We start from the raw sequence: 20615 nt of genomic DNA on the forward strand, positions 1-20615 counted from the left end.
TTATGAAATAAAGACTTCATAGTATGAATGTGCTAGTTACTATTTCCATTCAGTACTTTTGTTTTTACAGAGTTCCATCATATGGTAGTTTTAAACTGCCTGGGTTGAATCGGCTTACAAATTGTGATGCAATATAAATTTGTTACATATATTCCATCGTTTTTAGTTATGTGGAGAGCAAAAATAGCTTACAGTAGTTTAAAACAATCCGCTTACTATTAATAGAAAATTTGGGGCCTATACAAATAAGTGGGCACTGTATTTAAATCCAAGGATTTGCACCTGCTTATGCAAATTAAACTAAAGGCCTAAGGGGTTCAGTCTATTGATGTTACTTAAGTGAGAGATTTAAAAAAACAAACAAAAAACCCTCTTCCCTTTTTTTTTCCAGATAAACTTTTCTCTTCCACTTTCATTTATAGTGAGCTTTGAGTCAATTTCACTTTCAGAGTTTCACGCATTTGCACAAAAATGCAATGTAGAGTGGCAAGTACTGGTCAGAATTAAAAAAAACAAACAAACCCCAAACTTCCCGATTACTATTTTAAATAAACATTACTAATGATTATCCTTAATTTCTACCAGCACTAAATTTTGTTTAAAGGATATAACAAAAGAAGCAATAATTTGCCAATTTATTTGCTAAGTGTCATTGTTCATCATAGCATTGTTACTGAATTAAGTTTTACGGCACTGGTACCTTCAGAGCTAGTATCAGTGCAAAAGTAGGACAGTACAGGTACTAAATACTGACTACACTTGATCATCAGCTGCTTCAAACATGTCAGATGTTGTTGAAATTAATACATACAATGTCCTCTTAAATCCCCTATATGAAAACTAAGGTAACTTCAAACAACCACACAACAGCATTGAAATTTGAAATTAGGTTGTCAGTCTACAGGTTTGTTTTCTGTGTCTAGATTTTACAGCTCTGATGATAATTTATGTGGGATTATCCAAAGTGCTGAAATTGGAGTAAAAGAGATTAAGAGCCAAGGGGCAACCTTGGGGCCAGATCCTGTAAGGGCCACCACCTGCACTGAGTTTCAGTGATTTAACTGCAAGTTGTGGGACTCAGTTTAGGCTTTTTAATATGGAAATTCCTTGTTTTGTTGGCTCAAACATCTATTGCATTTAATGTGGATGCTCTAAATTCAAAACAGCTTAATATCTCCCATTTTTATATTTATTAAAGTGGCAAGAAAACCTTTGTCCATGCTCACTCAACCCTTTATAAACTGTAATTTGATATGAAGTAAAATTGGAATCAAATTCTTCTCCTTATGCCAAAAATTTTGCCAAACTAAGACCATCATTTCCTGTAAGCTTCCATTTTAGAACTGTTATTCATCACTTAACATATCCTTTTGTTAGGATTAATGAAATCCTTCAGCAAAAGGATTTTTTTAAGACTCCTGAACAAAGAAATGAGTGGAAATATTGACCATATTCATGTGCAGATGGCAGAGAACTCCATTATTTGTTAGAAACAAGAGTGGACAGATACTGTTAAAACCAGACCTTCACATTAAAACCATTAACAATATTCTATAAATGCTGGCATCCAGTAACTAATCATTGATTTTAAAATAATCATAAAAACGTTGGCAGTATTTCCATATAGTTGTAGATGCCTTATAGTAATTCATAAAGTCACTGATGCATACTGATGACTAGAAAACATGATCAATTGTTGCTATTTGCTGCTTGATCTTAAAGCGTATGTCCTTGGCACTTGCTTCTGCTGTGTTTGGCCAATGGGAATGTCTTGTAGAAGTCTATTTTTTTGGTCAGGAGCAAGAATCCCTCCCCTCCCCCCCACACGTTCTTGGGCATCTGGGTGAGGAGGCTGTGGAACTTGGAGGAGGGCAGTTGGTTACACACCTGCACCTCAACCATACGCTGGAGCATATCAGTTTGATCCACCAGTTGTCTCAGCATTGTGTCCTGCCTCCACTCATCACGCTGCCACCACCGCTCCTCTTGATCCCGTCACCTCTCATCTCATGCGTCCCTCCTGTCCTCGCATTCATTTTGTGCTTTCCTGGACGCTCACATTGTTTGCCTCTGTGCATTCTGCTGGGCTCTTTCAGTGTGGGAGGACTGCATGAGCTCAGAACATTTCATCGCGAGTGTGTTTGTTTTTTTTTCCGCCTTCTTATCTGCGCTAGCCTCTGGGACGGAGATGATCGTGGTAGTGTTGAAACATTTGCAGCTGCGGGAGGAAAAAAGGGAGAGTTGGGTTGACCATTTAAAATAGGTTGGCCATTTAAAAGGAGGGGCTGTGGTTTTCGGGTTAACGTGCTGCACAAACCCAACTAAACCCCCTCTGACATCCAATTCTCTGGGATGATCGCTTCACCCCTCCCCCCACCACGTGGCTAGCAGCGGGGATGATTTCTTTTCAGCCACAGGCACACAGCTCAGCAGGAATGGCTACCTCTTAATGTCCCCGTAATAAAATTCCCCTATTTCAACCAGGTAACCATGAATGATCTCACTCTCCTGAAGATAACACAGAGAGATGAACAGATGTTGTCTGATTGCATTCCAGTAGCTTTACTGGCTGCGAATACATCCCAAGTCTTCAGGGCAAATTAATCATTAAACACGCTTGCTTTTAAACCATGTATTATATTTACAAAGGTACACTCACCAGAGGGGCCGTCTCCGCCTTCAAGGTCCGGGAGCCCGGGTTGGCAGGGTAATGTCTCCAGGGTGATAAACAGTTCCTGGCTGTCAGGGAGAATGGTTTCTCCGCTTGCCTGCTGTGTGCTATCTTAAACCTCCTCCTCATCTTTCTCGTCCCCAAAATCCTCATCCCTGTTGCGTGAGACTCCCTTGCAGGAGTCCATGTACAGGGGTGGGGTAGTTGTAAGGGCACACCCTAGAATTGAATGCAGCTCATGATAGAAGTGGCATGTCTGGGGGTCTGACCCGGAGCGGCCATTTGCTGCTTTGGTTTTTTGGTAGGCTTGCCTGAGCTCCTTAAATTTCACGCGTCACTGCAGCGGGTCCCTGTTATAGCCTCTGTCCTTCATGCCCTTGGATATTTTTTTTCAAATATTTTGGAACGGAGTTCTGATAGCACAGATTTGTCTCCCCATACAGCAATCGGATGCAGTACCTCCTGTTTGGTCCATGCTGGAGCTCTTTTGTGATTCTGGGACTCCATGGTCACCTCTGCTGTGAGCTCTGCCTGGTCACCTGTGCTGATGAGCTTGCCATTTTGGCCAAACAGGAAATAAAATTCAAAAGTTCCTGGGGCTTTTCCTATCTACCTGGCCAGTGCATCTGAGTTGAGAGTGCTGTCCAGAGCGGTCACAATGGAGCACTCTGGGATAGCTCCCGGAGGCCAAAACCATCTAATTGCATCCACACTACCCCCAAATTCAACCCGGTGATGTTGATTTCAGCACTAATCCCCTCATTAATTACGTAAATTAAGCTGTCATGGGATAAAAGGGAAGGTCCTTTCATGGATTGAGAACTGGTTAAAGGACAGGGAACAAAGGGTAGGAATTAATGGTAAATTCTCAGAATGGAGAGGTGTAACTAGTGGTGTTCCCCAAGGGTCAGTCCTCGGACCAATCCTATTCAATTTATTCATAAATGATCTGGAGAAAGGGGTAAACAGTGAGGTGGCCAAGTTTGCAGATGATACTAAACTACTCAAGATAGTTAAGACCAAAGCAGATTGTGAAGAACTTCAAAAAGATCTCACAAAACTAAGTGATTGGGCAACAAAATGGCAAATGAAATTTAATGTGGATAAATGTAAAGTAATGCACATTGGAAAAAATAACCCCAACTATACATACAACATGATGGGGGCTAACTTAGCTACAACGAGTCAGGAAAAAGATCTTGGCGTCATCGTGGATAGTTCTCTGAAGATGTCCACGCAGTGTGCAGAGGCGGTCAAAAAAGCAAACAGGATGTTAGGAATCATTAAAAAGGGGATAGAGAATAAGACTGAGAATATATTATTGCCCTTATATAAATCCATGGTACGCTCACATCTCGAATACTGTGTACAGATGTGGTCTCCTCACCTCAAAAAAGATCTTCTAGCACTAGAAAAGGTTCAGAAAAGGGCAACTAAAATGATTAGGGGTTTAGAGAGGGTCCCATACGAGGAAAGATTAAAGAGGCTAGGACTCTTCAGCTTGGAAAAGAGAAGACTAAGGGGGGACATGATAGAGGTATATAAAATCATGAGTGATGTTGAGAAAGTGGATAAGGAAAAGTTATTTACTTATTCCCATAATACAAGAACTAGGGGTCACCAAATGAAATTAAGAGGCAGCAGGTTTAAAACAAATAAAAGGAAGTTCGTCTTCACGCAGCGCACAGTCAACTTGTGGAACTCCTTACCTGAGGAGGTTGTGAAGGCTAGGACTATAACAATGTTTAAAAGGGGACTGGATAAATTCATGGTGGCTAAGTCCATAAATGGCTATTAGCCAGAATGGGTAAGAATGGTGTCCCTAGCCTCTGTTCGTCAGAGGATGGAGATGGATGGCAGGAGAGAGATCACTTGATCATTGCCTGTTAGATTCACTCCCTCTGGGGCACCTGGCATTGGCCACTGTCGGTAGACAGATACTGGGCTAGATGGACCTTTGGTCTGACCCGGTACGGCCTCTCTTATGTTCTTATTATCAGGGAGAGGTACAGAAATTGATTTTAAGACCCCTTTAAGTCGACAAAAATGGCTTCGTCGTGTGAACGGGTGCAGGGTTAAATCGATCTAACTGCTAAATTCAACCTAAACTCGTAGTGTAGACCAGGGCTAAAAAATGATAATAGCTTAGATGTATCTCATGAACTGGCTTTATATGAACAACTGAAATGATTAACCTCTTTCCACTAATATAACTAGGTAAGGACTCTTCAGAGTTACTTTTCTGTCATCAGATAAAGGTGATACTATAGCATTACAAAGCCTTAATATTACCGTGCAGCTTTGCAAACTTCTGCTTGCTTGGCACACAACTCTTTGGTTAAACATCTTTATGAGAACAGGAGCCACTCATAATTAGGTTTGGAAGGATTAGATTTTTATCAGTAAATGTCAGTAAACACAGATTTCACTGTATACACACAAGCTGATTAAAAAAAATAGGCAAAGTAAGAAAAATGCTGGTTGAGTACTTTATTAGAGTCAAAATCCAGAGCTTTAGACTTTCTGAATTAGGCTAGTTACAAATGGACGAGGGAATGAATAGTTTAGAAAAATGATTTGATTTAAGGATGTTTATTTTGCATATTTTGACATGGGACAGTGACAATTTGTGATTTTAATGGTTTATAAATCTTTAACTTTTTGAAAGTCAGTGTCTACTGTCATTAAATTGTCTGACCCTCCTGTAATTGAATGGAACTGTGACAATATAAATAGATATCTACAAAAATTTAAAAATAAACATTGATATCAGTTGAAATTATAAAAAAAATCTGTCAAGTTTATTGATAATGTACCATGTTAGAACAATGTACTACATTTTTGCTATAATAGGCATAAAAATACACTATATTCTGGAAAAAATGAGCATGCAGTCTTTTCTGTATGTCTGTTGCACTTTGGCTCTCAAATTTGTTACTAAACTTTTGTATAACATAAATCATTTTAAAGTTACAAGTCACTTTTCTCTTGAGCAGCCTCGTGAGCTGGGTAGATGTTCCATGGGATAGGTTCTTACTGTTACTATAAAAATATTCATTATAAAATCCTTTGCTAGCCATATTGGAACAAATGTTAAAACATTATCTTTGAATGGTCTTATCGTGCTTTTTGTATAGATGGCAGGGAAGCTATCTTCTTAATAAAAATTAGAAAAATTTCCCTGCTCTTGCTGGAGGCAGTGGAAAAAAATGAAAGCTTCTGATGTATATAGGACTGGTAGAGCAAAAGACGTTCCCATTCCCAAAGCTGTGCTGATACCACTACATAAACAAGGAAGCCAGCAGAAAGGGACACCTTTGTTTCAAATTTGTAAAACAGTGGAATGTGAAAGTAAAACTGAAAAGTACTTATCACATTTGTGTCAGTGGAAGCATATTGTATGAGTGCCTTTAAGACACAACAGATATTTATGTTTTAGGCCCCAGTCCTGCAAACGCTTAGGCATGTGCTTAACTTTAAGCTCCTTAAGGAGTCCCTTTGAAGTTAGTGGAACTACTGGTGCATTGGGTTGGTAGGATTGGGGCATTAGTTTGCAGGCCTCAGATCAAAATGTACATAATTATACATTGTGGTTTTTTTCAGTTAGGTATTCCAGAGCGTTTTACAGCCTTAAAATATCCAGAATCTACCTAGTCTTTGACTTCAGGCTGTTCATTAGCATCCAAGTGACTATTTTCCCCCACTATTTTTCAAAATTGCCATGGCAGTTAATTATTTTCAAACAAAAACCCGCTGTATCCTGGCTGGGTGTAGAAACCCCAAAATACTGAAAACAAACCCCTCCCCCCATCTACCAATCAAATACATATTTACCCTAGGAAATTGTGGTAAATCACCCCAGCAGTTATTTTCCAAGTAGACTGGGTTTTGAATTTAGACTGCATATACTGTGCTGCGAAGTAGAGTTTAAACTTTTTCAAATGTAAAGCTGTGCAAAACTGGAAAGTACTTGACACAGAAAAGACATTATATTCAGTTTAAGATTATCAAATCTTTTTGCTTGTTTATTTCCCATGCTTACTATATTCTCTTGCTCCCCCCAGGACCACCCAGTGCCCCTGTAGAAGAACGTTCAGGAACACCTGATAGCATTGTTTCCTCCTCTTCTGCAGCCCACCCACCTGGGGTTCAGCCGCAGCAGCCAGCATATGCAGGAAGTCAGCCTCCAACCGGTCAGATGGAAGGTGAGCAGTAACTTACATCATGAAAATTGCAGTCAGACTTCAATAATTGAGGATTGTCATGTTTTACATTAAAAGGTTACATTAGAACTTTAAATTGCACATCTAATACTATATATATGACTAGGAATCTTCTAAGGAATATCAGACTCTAAAGGCCACAATTCCCCCCCATCAGAATATATTTTTTTAAAGATTCAATGTTAAAACAGTAGATGGTGCTGTAGCTTTGTCTTAAAAGCCAGATGGTACTGAAAAATAGAAAGGAACATTACTACAGTAATTACTGTAACACGTCAGTAGTAAAATTAGTGCAGATGTAAACGTCATTGTAAAAATTGACAGGAATGTTAGCTAGTCCAGATGTCAAACTTTACATTAGAACTGTTTGAAAGTCTAACTTGTACATGTTACTTTCTGTGCTGTATTTGTCACCTTTTACAGTAAATATGGGGGAATCTGTTAGAAATGCTGATCTGTATACTATAAAGTAAGCAATTATATACTACGTGCAAATTATGTCATTTAGTGCATGTTTCTTAGAGGACAGAGACAAATTTACTCTCCTGTCCAAAAATCCAGGCCAGCTCAGCTGTTAATGCACTAATATACATTGTATAATGCTATATGGTTCTGTCACAGATAGAGTATTGTAATGGCCTTCATAATGACCTGCCAATAATTCTCCCAGTGTCTGGTTCAGAATCATGTAGCCATTGTGATGGTTTGTAGTTGTTGTTGTTATCCTGCTAACTTTCTTCAAATGCCTTACTTAGATCTTACTTTAAAAATTCCATTTAAGATCTAGACTTTGGCATTCAAAGCCCTTTATTGTACCGTGTGCCCTTCTTTTTGTCATTTGTCACATGCTTGAAATCTCCATTATATTCAAGTTCTTTTGGTTCTACATTGTCACTTTCAAAAACACTAACATGCGTGTCATCCCTTTTGATGGAAATCTATGCCAGGAAGGACTTGCTGTGCTAACTCTGCTTTATTTTAAGATGCAGTGTAAAGATCTTTCGCTAATATTCTTAATTTGATTTTTTTTTAACTTGTGGGGCAGAATTTCATCCTTGTTTTGCTTTCTATCCTGTATATTGCAATCTACAGATCAGTGTTCAGCAGGTGAGTGTAGGTGATGAAGGTAACCCAATATCATGTGGCTAGCAAGGAAGATTTTAGGACTCAAATATGTAACATCTGTAAACTTGAAATTGGCTGATAAGAGCCAAGTGCTCATAATATAATTAGAAAATGTCACTTTGTGTGTGGATTGGAAACAATATAACAATATATTAATATATGCTGTTTATTAATATTAACCAAATAGTAACACTTTGTTGAGCTGCTGTCTAGGATTCAGTAACACCAAACATCTGAACACCTCTGCTTTGTTGCTTGCAGCCACATCCTTTTGTTTGATAATTCTGTTTGAGTAGTTGGCTCCTGGGACTTGTGCTGTAGATGCTGTTGGACACTAGCGATTTTAGGTCAGCCAGAAAATGTAACTGAAAAGTAAGCACTGTAACTCTAAGCTGCTAACAACTTCTTTTGTCAGCAGTTCCGTGGGAAAGGAAGTCAAATGGACAAAAACAAAGTGTGGGTTTTTACATGTTGACTTTAAAATAGAATTAAGTAACAAGGTAAAGGTTTTAAATTGCTAATACAGGTCTAGAACTGTTGTCATTTGTCAATGTCAAGTGAGTGAAAAATCACTCACTGACATGTTGGAGAGAGGCAGAAGACACAATGAAAACTCCACAACAAAGCCTGGGTTTTCCCACTATAGGTAATTGGTCATAGTGAGAATACCTTTTAAAACAATGTAGTGTGATTTAGAAGCATGTGCAACACACATTCTTGGTATCATTTACCAAAATTAAATTGAGACAAATACAAGGGTTTGTGTTCGTTAAACTACTCATACTTTTTTATATCTTTTTTTTTACAGACCTATATATATATTTCATTACATGTATAAGATTTAAAATAAAAAACTGGAATTTTCTATAAGTCCTTTCTTGCCTCTCTCAAATTCTGCTATTTCATTGAATGGAGGTGATTTTATTTTCTTCACATAATTTTATTTTCAAAATAGGATTCTAGGTAGTTTGGTCATTGGGAAGAGGTTAGAGATCACAGGTATTGCACTTTGGTCATCACACATATTAGTGTGTACTGTTGCTTATTCCTTGATGCATAAATAAGGAGCCTTGTCCACTTGCAAATAATGGTCACTTTCTTTATTGCTAATATTTATTTTATTTCCAATATAAATGTTAGATTGATGGGACTGAAAGCTTTGAATAGTGTTTTCTACTGTCAAAAACTGAGTTACTTTTATTTGGGGGTAGTGGTGTATTAGTTTCTTTCCAGCTGAGCATAGTAAGAATTCTTTTTCCTTTGTTTATGTTCTTGTTTTCTACAACAGGGCACTAAATGTTTCAAGTTGCAGACCAATTTGAAACATTGTTTCAATTTAAAACACCATCTCCGTTGTTATATCTCTAAATTGCTCCATCACAGTGGTACCCAACACGGTGCCCGCGGGCGCCATGGCGCCCACCGGGGCATTTATGTGCGCCCGCCTAGTGCCCAGCAAGGGAGAGAAGCTGTGGCCCTGTGTCTGCCGGGGACAGAGTGCTGTGGGCTCCAGTATTCTCTGTCCTCAGGGCTTCTCTCTGGATTCATATTTTATGTAATATTAAATATGATGTTTTTCATATTATTTAATGTACAAATACAAAATAAGTCTTGAAAAATTGTTGGCGCCCGCCACACTCTTCTGAAAACATGAATGTGCTACTGGCCACAAAAAGGTTGAGGACCACTGCCCTATCGCATTTATTTACCTCAGATTCATCAGTCTACATTGTCACATCCGCTGTTATTCTTGTACATCAAATGAACTCTAACATAGGATTCTTTTGGGTGCTGAGACTTATGAATGATTTTTGAGTTCCTGATTTCCAGTCATTCCTTGTTTTCTTACTGGAAATTTTCATGAAACATTTTGTTGATTTCAACTAAGATTCATTTAAACCAACTGTTTATGCAGACGTGGCAGCATTTTAGTGGTGGGTAAAGTGAATCATGCACTAATGGATTATAAGTTTATAAAGCACCTCAGGATCTTCCTGGCTGATAGGTGCTATACAAATAAGAGATTATCCATGTGCCAGGTGTAGTCTAAAGTAACGTGAAACAGTTGTCTCTGAACTTGAGAAAATCTATAACAAATGCAGGGACTGTTAAACGGTAGAATGCTTAACTTGTTAGTGTTTTCATTTATGCTGTGCAGCACTTCGCTTTGTATTATTCAGTGCACTTTGCTTTCAGGCTGGTCCTAGTAGAATGTTCATATAGCTTCAGGAATTGTATGTGCACACTAGGATCTTTACTTTTACTAGTTTCATTTGTGATTTGTAGAAACAAGACACCAGTAGCAAATTTCATAGTGAGATACTTCTTACGCAGCATTTTTTCTGGAGGTCAAATACTCCTTGCTGATTCCTCTCGAGTCCCCCATCCCTTTTAATCCAGTAAATTTTCTGTTGACAGAACAGGTGATAAGCATTCTCATACTTCTCACCAAGGTGCCTCAACCTTGGAGGGCCCACTCTAGAGGCAAGAACTTATTTTCCATGTCCATTCAATTCTTGGCTTCCGCAGCAGGTGCCAGTGGTTTCATTTCTGATATGGTCACTAGTAACTGTACAGACACAACCAGCTTCCTTCAAGTGACCTACCAAACAGCAGTCTGACAGGAAAGGCTTTCAGTAATAACATGTAGGGCTTGATCTGAAATGGTGATATAGGTGAGAGTCTCTCCAGTACCCTCATCAAATACCCTAGTTAGTTTCTTATCCTTTTACTTGTCTCACATTGTTCCCAACTAAATTTTTAAGTTTCTTGGACTGAGACAAGAAAAAATGCTTTTAAGTTCCTCAGATGTAACTTTTAATGATTGATGACAGGTTTAACTTATTTTTTCCCATTCCCCATCAGCATGAATGGTGTAGGAGCCTTTTCGGAGAATGGGATGGGGGAGAGGCCTCATCAGTGTCATGATGAGTGAGAAAGTATTTTAAGGGTCTCTAAGAGGGAATGTTGCTAAAGAAGAAGATAGAAGCTTTGTTCCTAATGGCAACTACCACAACATCAGGGAACATGACAGAACCACTTCCTTAAGCATCCCTCCCTAGATGAGCTTTTTACTTTGGCTTATGGCTCAGTTTCTAAAGGTCTCATTGTCTTTCTACTATCCCCTTTTTTTAAAAGATGGCCAGTATGTTCCTCTCTGTCGTTTCTCTTATGATTCTCTTCCCCTGCTCTGTGTATTATCTTACTTGATGTAATCCCAAGTGGAACTGGGAGCAACTCTCTGCATAAATTAGATGAAGAAATTAGACGAAGGTTTCTAACCATTAGAGGAGTGAAGTTCTGGAACAGCCTTCCAAGGGGAGTAGTGGGGGCAAAAGACATATCTGGCTTTAAGACTAAGCTTGATAAGTTTATGGAGGGGATGGTATGATGGGATAGCCTAATTTTGGCAATTAATTTTGCAATCGATCTTTGATTATCAGCAGGTAAGTATGCCCAGTGGTTTGTGATGGGATGTTAGATGGGATGGGATCTGAGTTACTGCAGAGAATTCTTTCCTGGGTGCTGGCTGGTGAGTCTTGCCCACATGCTCAGGGTTTAACTGATCGCCGTATTTGGGGTCGGGAAGGAATTTTCCTCCAGGAAAGATTGGCAGAGGCCCTGGAGATTTTTCGCCTTCCTCTGCAGCATAGGGCACGGGTCACTTGCTGGAGGATTCTCTGCACCTTGCGGTATTCAAACCACAATTTGAAGACTTCAATAACTCAGACATAGGTTAGGGGTTTGTTATAGAAGTGGATGGGTGGGATTCTGTGGCCTGCATTGTGCAGGAGGTCAGACTAGATAATCATAATGGTCCCTTCTGACCTTAAAGTCTGTCTATAAAGAATTTGGAAAGAGGTATTGTTCTTTTATTCACTCCCTTTCATTTAGCTAGTGCACACCTGCACTTAAGACCAAGAGTTTGGTTTTGGTGCAGAATTCAAACAACCTGATTTTTATTGATAACTGCGGGATGTGTGACATTTCTGAATATGGAGCACTTACTGTCTTAGACAAAGTGCCCTAGAAACAAGTGGTCACTGGCAGACTAATTCCACAGTGTTAACAAATGTCAGTGTAAAACCTTTTCTTAGGCTGTCAAACAAAGGAGGTAAAAACGAACACTTTATTTTCTTCCGATCAGTAAAAGTGAGAGCCTCCACTTTCTTTCTCTGTCCATTCCCTTGCTGAGATTTTTAGCTTGGTGTGAGATACCACAAAATAAGGAATGTAAATTGTTGTTTAAAACCTTTCCGACCCCTCTGCATGACATAGATTCAAGACCACTTGATAGGTTTGCTCCTTTTTCCCCATCCTCGGTCCAGAGATTAGCTTTTATTTTCCTTTTGGCAGCTTGAGACTCCCCTTTTGTTAAATGTGCACAAGACAGCAGATACTGGAGTTGTAAAATGTGAGGTTTTACTGTTGGATTTTTTTCTGTGGACTTTGCCTACAGAGTTGGAATGTAAATAGCATTGATCCTTTTGCATTTTTTTTTAAAAGTGGATGTATATAAAAATTTTATGTCGTTGCTGTTGGTGAGGGAGGAGGAGGCTTACAGACAGTTCTTGTGACTCTTGATCTAGTCTTCATGAGGAATAGCTCAAAAGATACAGAAATTAATCATTTCGCTTCTTCTGCAGTTTTCCTCAGATTTTTGCAGCAGAAATAATAAATGGTACACTAACATGTAGTGGACATAGTCCTGTCAGCTATGTCTGCCAAAGCTAAGCCAAACATGAGGTTTGGCAGCCACACTGTGGCTTCTTCTTTGCATAGTATTTGTGCAGTGGAGGAGGGTTGAAAAGTAGATCCCTCGAGCTCAACAGAGCACAGACCAAGGAAAGTCTGAATCAGTGTTCAATAGCAGATTTAAAAAAACAAAAACAAAACAGAAAAAGCAAACACTAAAGTGCAAAGTTAGCCTAAGAAAACTGAAATACAGCATTGAATTTAGCAAATAAAAATATTAAAGTGGAACTTCTGATCTTACGCGTATGGTTTTCTTTAAAAGTGTATACTCCTGGGCCTCTTGGAAAACTTGGCTTATAGCAAGCTGAATATGCTAAAGGATGTCTGGAATATGAGATTAGAGTGAATAATGTACCATTCTCCTTAGAATACTGCCCACAGAAAACGTGGTATAAACAGGCAGACAGTGGAGATTAAAGAGGAAAACACCCTAGTTTTTTTAAGCCCTATTTATTAAGATCCTTTATTAAACAATAAAAACATCACTAGCCCTGAGCTAAACCACTGTTCATTATGGCACATGATACTTGTTGCATCACAAGACCCTCCAAAACCCACAATCTGTTAAGAAAAAACTTTGCAGGTTAAATAAAACACACTTCTTATCACACCAATATTGTGGGATCTGTACAGACGAACACCTTGTAACTAACCCTTATGCAGAAGCATTCTACGATCTGTTGTTGTAATTCCGTGTTTTTAAAAATGTGCTATAGGATGGGCTCTGAGACCCAAATTGCTTCTTAGCCATTGGCCACCAGACCATTGTGTATGATGTCAGATTTTGGGCCTCAGGTACTGTGTTCCTTTACTAAAAAACGTGTTTTTAATATGTAGGCCAGATGTATCAACAGTACCAACAGGCTGGTTATCCTGCTCAGCAGCCACAAGTTCAGCCTCAGCAACAATATGGTGTGCAGTATCCAGGTAAGCAGCTGCTGTTTTCAAATTTCTGTGTAGGTACAGAATAGGATCACTTCATTTTTCTTAGTGCCAAAGTATTAATTTCACTTCAGCTGTACTTGAGTGCCAGTGCAAGGCGCTGAGCATCCTTAACTTCCATTGATGTCAGTGGGATTAGAGGGCATTCAGCAGCTCCTTAAAATACATTGCCCTTAATTTGTCAGTATTTCTGTTCGCCTAGCAATAACTGCAGATCTGTAAAGTTAATGCTGATGTTTGATTTCCTAACATTCAATGCTACTTGATACTGAACTAGAGAGGATTTTTCGGGGTTACCCAACAGACTTGCTTTGTTACAAAGACAAACAAATTGAAAGAAAATTGCCGTTAGACAGCTTCTTACCTCCTTACAATGTTTGTAGTTCTGTTGGAAAAAAAGATGAAATACTCCATTCTGATGCCTCTAGTAAGTGATGCCACCCAACCCAATAAATTGTACAAGAAAATGCTGCAGCCTCTCAATACCTTACAAATCAAATACAGCATCCAAACGGAGGCCTTTCCATTAGTTTACATTTGGTACGAATACTGGATTGTACCAGTTCTTCGGTATTTATCTAAACTGTCACCCAAAGGAAACTAGTATCGGCAGAATACTTTAATGCTGTGACCTTGTGCTACATGATTGAGGGGGTGAAACTGAATAAAAAGCTAGGCTTCTACATGGCCCCAAAATGAAAAAATATTAGGCTTGCTTTCAGTTCAGAGACATGGAAAAAGGGAACTTTGAATTTCCTTTTAAATTATACAATATCTAATTGATCCTAGTAATTCAGTTTATTCAGCTATTTAGTTATTGAGGCAGTAATCAATTAATAAAGTTATTTATTCATCCTTTCAGATACTGCAGAGTAACACTGCTCTGATCCCATAACCCTATGAAAAGTTTCATAAAGGCCAGTAGACAAATATCAGTATGAGCATCTCTGCCAGTTGTTTTTAAACTTACATTGCAGGAAATTGGTACAATATAAATTCAGAGTGTGCATGTCTTTAGTGTTTAATCACATACCAAGTTTTATCTCACTCAAAAAACGCAAACCTTTGCAGAACACATACACAAGGAATAGGAATTGTTTGTTTCTATATAGATGAAGCTGTTACATTTCTAAAACAGCATGTAGCAAAGTGCACTAATTTGAAGAGTTTAATTTACTTTCAAGAATAGACTGTTTATCCTTTGCATAACTGGTAAGCGAGCCTTGAAACTTGGTTTGGGTAAGAGCTTTGGAAACTTCAGACATGGAGGTTTGTTGTTCTCAATGTGTCATCTTGTTCCTCCTCTCAGCACTCTGCTAAGCTGTGGCTAACTGCTCTGTGTAGACACACACGCACCCCCCTCCTCACCCCCATGCAAAATTCATGATTTGAAGACAGTGTCAGACCTTCTGAAACCTAATTTCAGCAGAGGTAGGAGGATCTGTCTGATGCTTTCCAGTCTTGAGATTTGAATGGTTCTTCTGGTTTCCAAGCTAGTTTTACTCATCCTTAATAGTAACACGCTAGCAGACTTATCTGGTATTCTACTAGAAGAGTTTCTATGAAGGTTTGATATATAGTGGGAGTTCTACTTTCTCGAACTCCACAACTTTCTAAAAGTGTCAGTGAAACAAAACAAATTTGGAAACCTCAAACTGCAATGAACTATTTTTCTAAAGAGATTTATTTATTGGATTAATCTGCCAAGGTAGGGCTCCTCATAAATAAACTCTTCACAGATGGCAGTCAAGGTAGATCTATACACTTTCCCTCTGTAGCTTTCATTCCTTGATCCGCATCAGAGGGATTGGACTTGTTTTGAATATTCCTCCCTCCTTTCAAGCACCACTTTCCTCTAACAGTGGGTTATAGTTCCCATTCTCCTCTTCTGGCAGATAGGCTTGGCATAGTGCTGACTTTTGGTCATGCCAATGAAAATGGAACCTTTGAAAGGTTTGTTTCATGAGTAAATGTTGAGGCCAGTTTCAAGGTGAGTTCAAAATTTACTCCAATGCATTCTTCAATCCTTATTTTCTATCTTCAGGGCTGTGCGTTTTTAATAATTCTTATGTATCTGGTGTTTAATGCTGACAGGATTCCAGTCAATGGAGAGATTTCATTGCAAGTAGCTGCAGGTGTGTTTCATGACAGAGATAAAAGTAGCTATCACTTTATAGAAGGATTTTTGTTGTTTATATCGCCAGTCTGAGAAATTCCCAGGGAAGCTGCTTTTACACAAATAAATCACATTTGGGACATATTAAACTGATGCCAGCAACAGTTGTACCTTAAGTGCTGTTCTGCAAAGTGCTTTCACATTTGTAATCTTTGACTTCTCTTTAGCTAATGAATACTAAAAGTTGAGAACCAAACAAAACACTAGGCAGTGATTTAGGTGTGAATTCAGTGCAAGTATTCTGCACTGACTTATGATCTACTGACTGAAAGAATCAAAGTTAAAGCAGCTGTCCCAAATGAAACGTTGCTTTTCAGTGTACATTTGAGACCTTTAAATTCCTTCATAATGTGAAATTGAAGAGCCTGTATACTATCTTCCCCTTGTTTCTCAAATAGAAACCTTGGGAATAATTATCAGTATGAAACCTATAATCAAGGTTGTGTCTTTTGGTCGGAATTAAAAACTTTTTCCCGTTACTAGAGAATGTTCCATTTTAGTGCACCACAGATAGTTAGTGTTTATGTGACGGACAAGAAAAAGTTCATTACCATCCAGCTGTGTCTGTTGCATATATCAAATCTCAGGATTGTTTCTTGTGCTTATTCGCGATCACTCAAATACCTGTTTATAAGGAAATAATCACTGTCTCAAAGCAAATATGCTGCGTTATTCTCACCTGACTGTATTGCTTTGGTGTTTGTTTTGTCTTTCTAGCAAGCTACAGCCAGCAGCCTGCTCCTCAACAAGGACAGCAGTTCCCAGGATACAGTCAGCAGGCATCACAAGCTCCTGCTCCTGGCTTTCCTGCTCAGCCTCAGCAGCAGTACCAGGCAAGCTCCTACCCACCACAGAACTATACTACACAAGCCTCCCAGCCTGCTAATTATAACGTGGCCCCTGCTTCCCAAGCTGCAATGGCTCCAAGCCAGGCAGGCGCGTATCAACCAAGGCCAGGTTTCACACCACCCCCTGGCGTGACTCCCCCTCCAAGTGGCCCTAACCCTTATGCACGCAACCGTCCTCCCTTTGCTCAGGGCTATACTCAGCCAGGACCTGGCTACCGATAAGGAAGCTCAGCTGCTGAATGACGCGAGTAGCTATTAACTACTACATCCCAACAGATTCCAATATTTAAAATTGGTATTGATGTTCCGAAACAATGAGAAGTCAGCATTCTTTCAGTGTTGTTGGAACAAAAGACCAAATGAATCTTATTTCCTGCTTTAAAATATATCCGCTTCCTACTTAGATTTTGGTTTTTGGAAACACTTCCTAAATGTTTGTAAGGTGATTGAGATTCTAGCTTGCCTTGTCTGAAGGAAATTAAAATGCTAGTTGGAAATTTAGCCCACTTATCAGGCTTGTTTTTTATTAACATGATGTACTAAATTAGACCCACTCTGGAATTAAAACTAGGTATTATGTATAAATTGTAACATTCACATTGAACGCTAATAAAAATATTGAATCCAGTACTTGGTTTTTTTAATTATTAAGCACATTTCTTTCTACAGGCATATCTGTCACCCTATGACCTATTCTTGCCAGGCCATAAGGGAAAGTATAATTTTTTAAAAAAAGTAGTTACCTGTGACACATACACACTGCTTTTGCATATGTTACATTCAGGACTAACTCTTGTCACTGGTTACCAAATCGCATTAGTTTTCACTGCATTAATACAGCAGTGGCTTTAAACTGTCATTTGGTGGAAGCTTTGACTTGATAGCAATTTTTTGGTGTTAATGTTTCCAGGCCCACCAAGGAGTATAATTTTTTTTTTAAACGCAAACCTTTTTGCCAGCCGGAGAAACTTGGAGAGAGTAATTCTACAAACTTCATTCTGAGCCCAGAAAAAAACCAGTCAGTGCCTGTAACAAACCCCACAGGCGCAAACCCAATATCCCTCAATTACAAGGAAAAACAGTTTAAAGAGCTGTGCAAACCCAATGGAAATGTTTCAAGAAACCCTGACCCTTCAGGTTCTTCTTACTGTAGTGATGGTTCATTCAGAAAAGGATTGACAGAGTAGGTGAGACATGCTTGTAATGTAGCCTCTTCTGATGAGAAAAGGCTGCCGGTTTGGTGCTCCCTTTCACCCACCATTTTGTCTCAATGTACAACACTTGAGTAGAAAACCAGTCTATATAAAACAACTTTACATGAGTAAAAAATATTTTATTAGAGTACAGTGTACCTGCAATGTACTTTATAAGGCATTTTCTAGAAATGACATTTCTTTGGTGTTCCTTTTTAAAACAATGAATAAACACCCTGCTTAAAAAAAAATCTCTTTATTTAGTTCATAAATGTTCAAGCAATACAACATCTAGTATTTTGGGAAGGGAAGACAGGGTAAGTAGATTTTCAGTGGAACTACTATAAAGTAATTTTGAGAAAATTAATTTCATTCTACTTTGCCCCTTGTCTCACACTAACAATTCTTTAAAAAAGCTCTTTTTTTTTTTTTTTTTTACTAAAGCAAACCTGATTGTGCTTTAAAGACTGGTATTTCGAACATATCCTCCTACACCTCATTAAATTTTGTGGTGCTATACATTTGGCCTGCAAAGTAGTTCATCAAAACTTCAGAAAACTCACTGCAGTAGAAGCAGATTTGACTTCTGTTCCCCATGCACAATGCCTATCTGAAAGCCTGATTAAATAAAAATACTATTAAATTAGCTTTGGTGGTACTCCATGCCAAGTTGATCAGGTTCTATTTTAAGTAGCAACTGTGTTTAGGGACACTGCCTGGTCATGTGGTTAAACTTATAGGATGTGTTTCTACTATTGAGTTTCTTGGTGACAGAATCTACACTTCTGTCATAGATTTGAAGCTCTGCTTTTTAAAAAAAATTAGAATTGCTTTCTTGGTGCTAAAGCATTAAAATATAACAAGCTTTCTTCCAATTTTGGCAAGAGCACAAATTGTCTAGTTAGCTGTAAGGGGAAAAGCACTTCAATCTGAGAACTTATAAAGTACAGAAGTCAGTTTGAGAGCTTTCCCCATGTACTTAAATTATTGAATTAGACTTTACGGAATTACCTCGACAGGTAGCATAGGACACTATATATTTCAGTAACAATCAGAATGCATATCTAAAATTAATGTATACTGCAGTTTCATGATCAGCTTTGCCATAACTCTCCCTCAAAATATTTATTACAACATTGTGATAAATAATATACAAACTGTATCTTTTAAAATACCATATAAACTGTACCTTGATACCCACAATATAGGGAGCCAGCTTCCCCAGACCTTATCCTATGACATGTGCTTAGCTTGCTTTTTGGTAAAATGGAGTAACTATAGTAAGCAGCCTATGCTATTAAACACAAAGCAGTATTGTCATTAGAGTTTTATAAACTTTATACATAGGTAAACATGTTTAAATGACAGGAGGGCCATAAACATTTCCATCTCTGAACTTGTTGGGGGTAAGGGCAGGGTAGTGATAGACCTTCTTTCATTTCCAAGTTCATGTAGCAGCTACCATTTACCAGGTATTGAAGTTCCACACTCGTACCAATGAACGTAGGTAATATGGGTCTCTCCACCTATTTTTCCAAACTTGACAGGTTCTTGGCGAACTGCTCTGAAGAACCCTAATAAACAGTAAGGAAAGGCTTAGGACAGGGCGAGGAGAAAGACGCTACCTTCCAAAGGTGGCTCCTGATTCTCGGAGGGAGTTTATCTGACTTCAGAAGCTCAGTGGAAAGTTCAGCCCTTACCAACTGCTTGAATACTGTGAGCTGAATTTAGACGCATACCATAGCCAATAAGAGAAAATAGTTTGTCCAGCAGCACACAACAATAATCCATTCTGCACAAGTTGTGGGGAGAAGAGGAAACAACCCCTGCCACCCTGAGAAGGTGGGTGGCGGGGTGTGTGTGTGTGTGGGGGGGCGGCACAGCTTGCCTTCTCTGGGGCCTCCCTATCCCGAATGCACGTGGCGAATAGGCAGGAAGTGGAGCACGCACTCTCTCCCTGTTGCCACTGAAAGTGCTTGTGGGGGAGGAGGGGAGAATGTCTCAGATCCCTCCCTTTGAAGTCCTCAAGGCACACAGCAGCCATGTGCAGGGGTTGCTGTGCTGCCCAGCCCTATAATAGGCACGTCTGAACTGTATCCCAGATGCTGTGGGTTGTGCCAGTTTTGGGGCTCAGGAAGGAATTTCCCCCGGGGCAAGAATGACAAGGTGCTTGGTGTTTTTTCCACACACACACCCCCCTTTCCTTGCAGTATCCTGGAAGCCTGGTGTGAGGTTAATGAGGAGTAAGGACAGAGTTTAAAAGTTAAGAGTTTGGAATTTCATTGCAGCTGGCATCTACTGCCTGTGAAGGTGCCAGCGCCCAGAGGTAAACGCACCCAGGAGATTATTGGGGAATCCTATGAGCTGATGAGGAAGGCTTTCATATGTCATGTGTACCCTCAATTCCTCTTGCAGGGGGAGGACGAGAGGATTCTGAGTGGTCTGAACCCTAGTGGATAGACTGAAAAGGGCCAGCACAGAATCGTGGTTATTTGGCATCACACTGGAGCCAGAGAACTGCCTGCTGGGGGGGATAGTGTGCCAAAGTTAAAGTTGCAGCCTTCTACTTTAAAAAAGTGAGCATCTGCTGAGACTGGTTTTACTTTTGGAGAAGAATAGCCAGTAAGTGACTCTCTTGTAGTTATGTTAACATTGGGAAAAATCCCAGTTAGCTTTTAACAT

At 39.2% G+C, this 20615-nt stretch overlaps 2 protein-coding genes across 3 annotated transcripts in view; one reads left to right on the top strand and one right to left on the bottom strand.

The window, feature by feature from the left end:
- Positions 1-17367, top strand: part of TFG (trafficking from ER to golgi regulator) — a 38426-nt gene extending 21059 nt beyond the window's left edge. For both annotated transcript variants that reach the window (XM_045001763.1, XM_045001761.1), the window contains exons 7-9: positions 6736-6876; positions 13612-13701; positions 16610-17367. In XM_045001763.1, coding sequence (XP_044857698.1) covers positions 6736-6876; positions 13612-13701; positions 16610-16962 — 584 coding nt within the window. In that variant the 3' untranslated portion in view covers positions 16963-17367. The remainder of the gene's footprint in view (positions 1-6735; positions 6877-13611; positions 13702-16609) is intronic.
- A 695-nt stretch (positions 17368-18062) lies between these two features.
- The window catches only part of LOC123361683 (ABI family member 3 binding protein), a 409913-nt gene continuing 407360 nt past the window's right edge, over positions 18063-20615 (bottom strand). Inside the window, exon 56 of the mRNA XM_045001759.1 lies at positions 18063-19507. Within this exon, the coding sequence (XP_044857694.1) occupies positions 19392-19507 (116 nt within the window). The 3' untranslated portion in view covers positions 18063-19391. The remainder of the gene's footprint in view (positions 19508-20615) is intronic.

This window comes from Mauremys mutica, chromosome 1 (genome assembly GCF_020497125.1).
Source record: "Mauremys mutica isolate MM-2020 ecotype Southern chromosome 1, ASM2049712v1, whole genome shotgun sequence".
In the NCBI taxonomy this organism is placed as follows: Eukaryota; Metazoa; Chordata; order Testudines; family Geoemydidae; genus Mauremys; species Mauremys mutica.